Consider the following 2,665-nt stretch of genomic DNA (forward strand, 5'->3'; position numbering starts at 1 on the left):
GTCCTCTGCGGCGAGTGCTGGCTGACGAGGTGCTCCACCACGGTGTGTTTGGACATGTGCTTCATCAGGTACGTCTCCTGTGAGGGGGGGAGAGGCGGAGGGTAAGCTGCAGAGCTGAGGGGGGGGTGTAGGGGCGCAGGCGGTGTCCCGGTGCCCCCCCCAGCTCACCGAGGTATAGGCGCGGCCGCACATGCTGCAGCAATAGGCCTTGGCGTGTTTGATGGCGTGAGCCGAGAGGTGGATCTGGAGCGAGGCTGAGTCCGTGTACGCCCGGTAGCAGTTGGGGCACTTGTAGGGCTTGTCCTTGTTGTGCTGTCGCTGGTGAGACTGCGAAATGGCGGGGAGGGGGGGTTACGGCAGCCGCCACGGCTGCGCCCTCCACGCCCCGCGGGGGTCTGGGGCTCCTTGCGCCCCCCACAGCCCTCCTGGGGCTCCCGCCACCGCCCGAGTGCTGACCTGGAGGTTGGAGAGTTGCGTGAAGGCCTTTTCGCAGCCGGGGTGGGGGCACTTGTAGGGTCTGTCGCCGGTGTGGATTCTGGGACACACACACACACGTGTCAGGTCACCATCCCCTCTCTCCGCCCCCCCTGGGGACCCGCGTTGCCCCCGCTCCCCATGGAGGGGTCACAGCAGGGACTGCGGGGAGCACAGGGATGGGGGCGCCTCATCTTTACAGAAGGGGTTGTTGGGTGTTGGAATGAGCTGCCCAGGGAGGTGGTGGAGTCCCCATCCCTGGAGGGGTTGAAGAGTGGGGTCGATTTAGAGCTTAAGGATATGCTGTAGGTGGGAACTGTGCTAGGGGAACGGTTGGAGTAGATGATCTCCAGGGTCCTTTCCAACCTAGATAATACTGTGATTCTGTGATCGAGTGATGGGGGGGAAAAGGGGGGAGATGTGGGGCTGAGGGACAGGAGGTTCGGAGATGATGAAGGTGGGCAGGAGGGAGGAGCATGGTGGGGTTGGGGAAGGTGCTGGAGATGATGAGTGTGGTGGGGATGAGGAAGGTGGTGGTGACGATGAGCATGGTGGGGACAATAAAGGTGCTGGAGATGATGGGACTATGCTTGGCCTCAACGACCTTAAAGGTCCTTTCTAACCTAAATGATTCTGTAATTCTGTGACTCTATGACAAGCGTGGTGGGGACAGATTGGTGTGGTGGAGATGAGGAAGCTGGTGGGGACAATGAGCATGGTGGGGACAGACTGGCATGGTGGGAATGATGCAGTCGGGACGATGAAGGCAGCGAGGACAGATTGGCATGGTAGGGATGATAAGCATGACATGGACCACGAAGGCAGTGAGGATGATGATGGCAGCAGGGACAGGCTGGTATGGTGGGGACAGATTGGCATGGTGGGGATGATGAAGGCAGCAGGGACAGACTGGCCTGGTGAGGACAGAAGAGTGTGGTGGGGATGAAGGCAGTGAGGACAGATTGGCGTGGTTGGGATGATGAGCGTGATGTGGACAATGAAGGCAGTGAGGATGATGAAGGCAATGGGGACAGACTGGTGTGGTAGGGACAGATTGGTGTGGTGGGGATGATGAAGGTGGTGGGGACAACGAAGGCAGTGAGGATGATGATGGAGGCAGCAGGGAGAGACTGGTGTGGTGGGGACAGATGACCATGTTGGGAACAACAAACATGGTGGTGATGATAAAGGTGCCAGGGACGATGGGTGTGGCGAGGAAGGATGAGCACGGTGGCAGCGACGAAGGCGGCGAGGACAGCAACCATGGCACAGGAGACGCTGGGTGGACGCCCCACCACCCCCTGAGGGAAGAGGGGGCTGAACGGCCTCTCGCCAGCCCCCCGGGCCCCCCCCCCAGCCCTGGTTGTGCTCACACCTGGTGTGCTGCTGGAGGTGGGAGAGCTGGCGGAAGGACTTCTCGCAGTAGGAGCAGTGGTAGGGTTTGACGCCCAGGTGGATGCGCAAGTGCTGGGCCAGGTACGAGGCGTTGGCGAAGGATTTGGAGCAATGGGGGCACTTGTGGGGCTTGGCCTCTGTGTGCGACTTGGAGTGGATCTGCATCTCCGACTTGGTGAAGAACGTCAAGGGGCAGACCTTACACCTGGAGGAGGGGGGCAGAGAACCCCGCAGGGACCAGGCTGGGGCAGGGGGGGGCACCCCACCATCCCCCCGACCCTCCCCGAGCGGGTAGGGGGGTGCCTACCTGTATGTCTTGCCCTCTTTGGCGGTCTCCCCCGAGGCCAGGATGGGGTAGGGCACCACCAAGACCGGCGGTCCCGAAGGATTTTCCGCTTTGATCTTCTTCCGGCCCCGTTCCGCCTTGGGTGCCCCCAGCAAACCATGGCCCTGGATTGTCTTTATGGAGTCAAGAAGGGGGGGGCTGGTGATTCCTGAGATTAGGGTGGGCGAGGAGGCGATGAGGCGGCTCTGGCTGGTGGAGGTGGGGGTCGATGGGGTGGTGGTCCCCGTCCCCGTGCTGGATTCGGAGGTGCTGACTGCCGGCGCGCGGGAAGCCAGCCCCAACCCTGGCAGGCAGCGAGATAAATCACAGAATCATTCAGGTTGGAAAAGACCCTCGGGGTCGTCGAGTCCAACCCTCAGCCCGACTCTACAAAGTTCTCCCCTACCCCACATCCCCCCACAGCTCATCCCAACGGCCCTTAAACACACCCAGGGATGGGGACTCCACTCC

At 61.5% G+C, this 2,665-nt stretch overlaps 1 protein-coding gene across 1 annotated transcript in view; it reads right to left on the bottom strand.

The window, feature by feature from the left end:
* Positions 1-5: 5 nt before the first annotated feature.
* The window catches only part of LOC113487947 (zinc finger protein 362-like), a gene marked incomplete at its 3' end in the record, with an annotated part of 4,091 nt that continues 1,431 nt past the window's right edge, over positions 6-2,665 (bottom strand). Inside the window, exons 2-6 of the mRNA XM_026862910.1 lie at positions 2,177-2,498; positions 1,850-2,074; positions 457-535; positions 169-327; positions 6-77 (exon numbers count right to left, since the gene is read on the bottom strand). Coding sequence (XP_026718711.1) covers positions 6-77; positions 169-327; positions 457-535; positions 1,850-2,074; positions 2,177-2,498 — 857 coding nt within the window. The remainder of the gene's footprint in view (positions 78-168; positions 328-456; positions 536-1,849; positions 2,075-2,176; positions 2,499-2,665) is intronic.

Source organism: Athene cunicularia, assembly GCF_003259725.1.
Source record: "Athene cunicularia isolate RWA chromosome 21 unlocalized genomic scaffold, athCun1 chr21_part1, whole genome shotgun sequence".
In the NCBI taxonomy this organism is placed as follows: domain Eukaryota; kingdom Metazoa; phylum Chordata; class Aves; order Strigiformes; family Strigidae; genus Athene; species Athene cunicularia.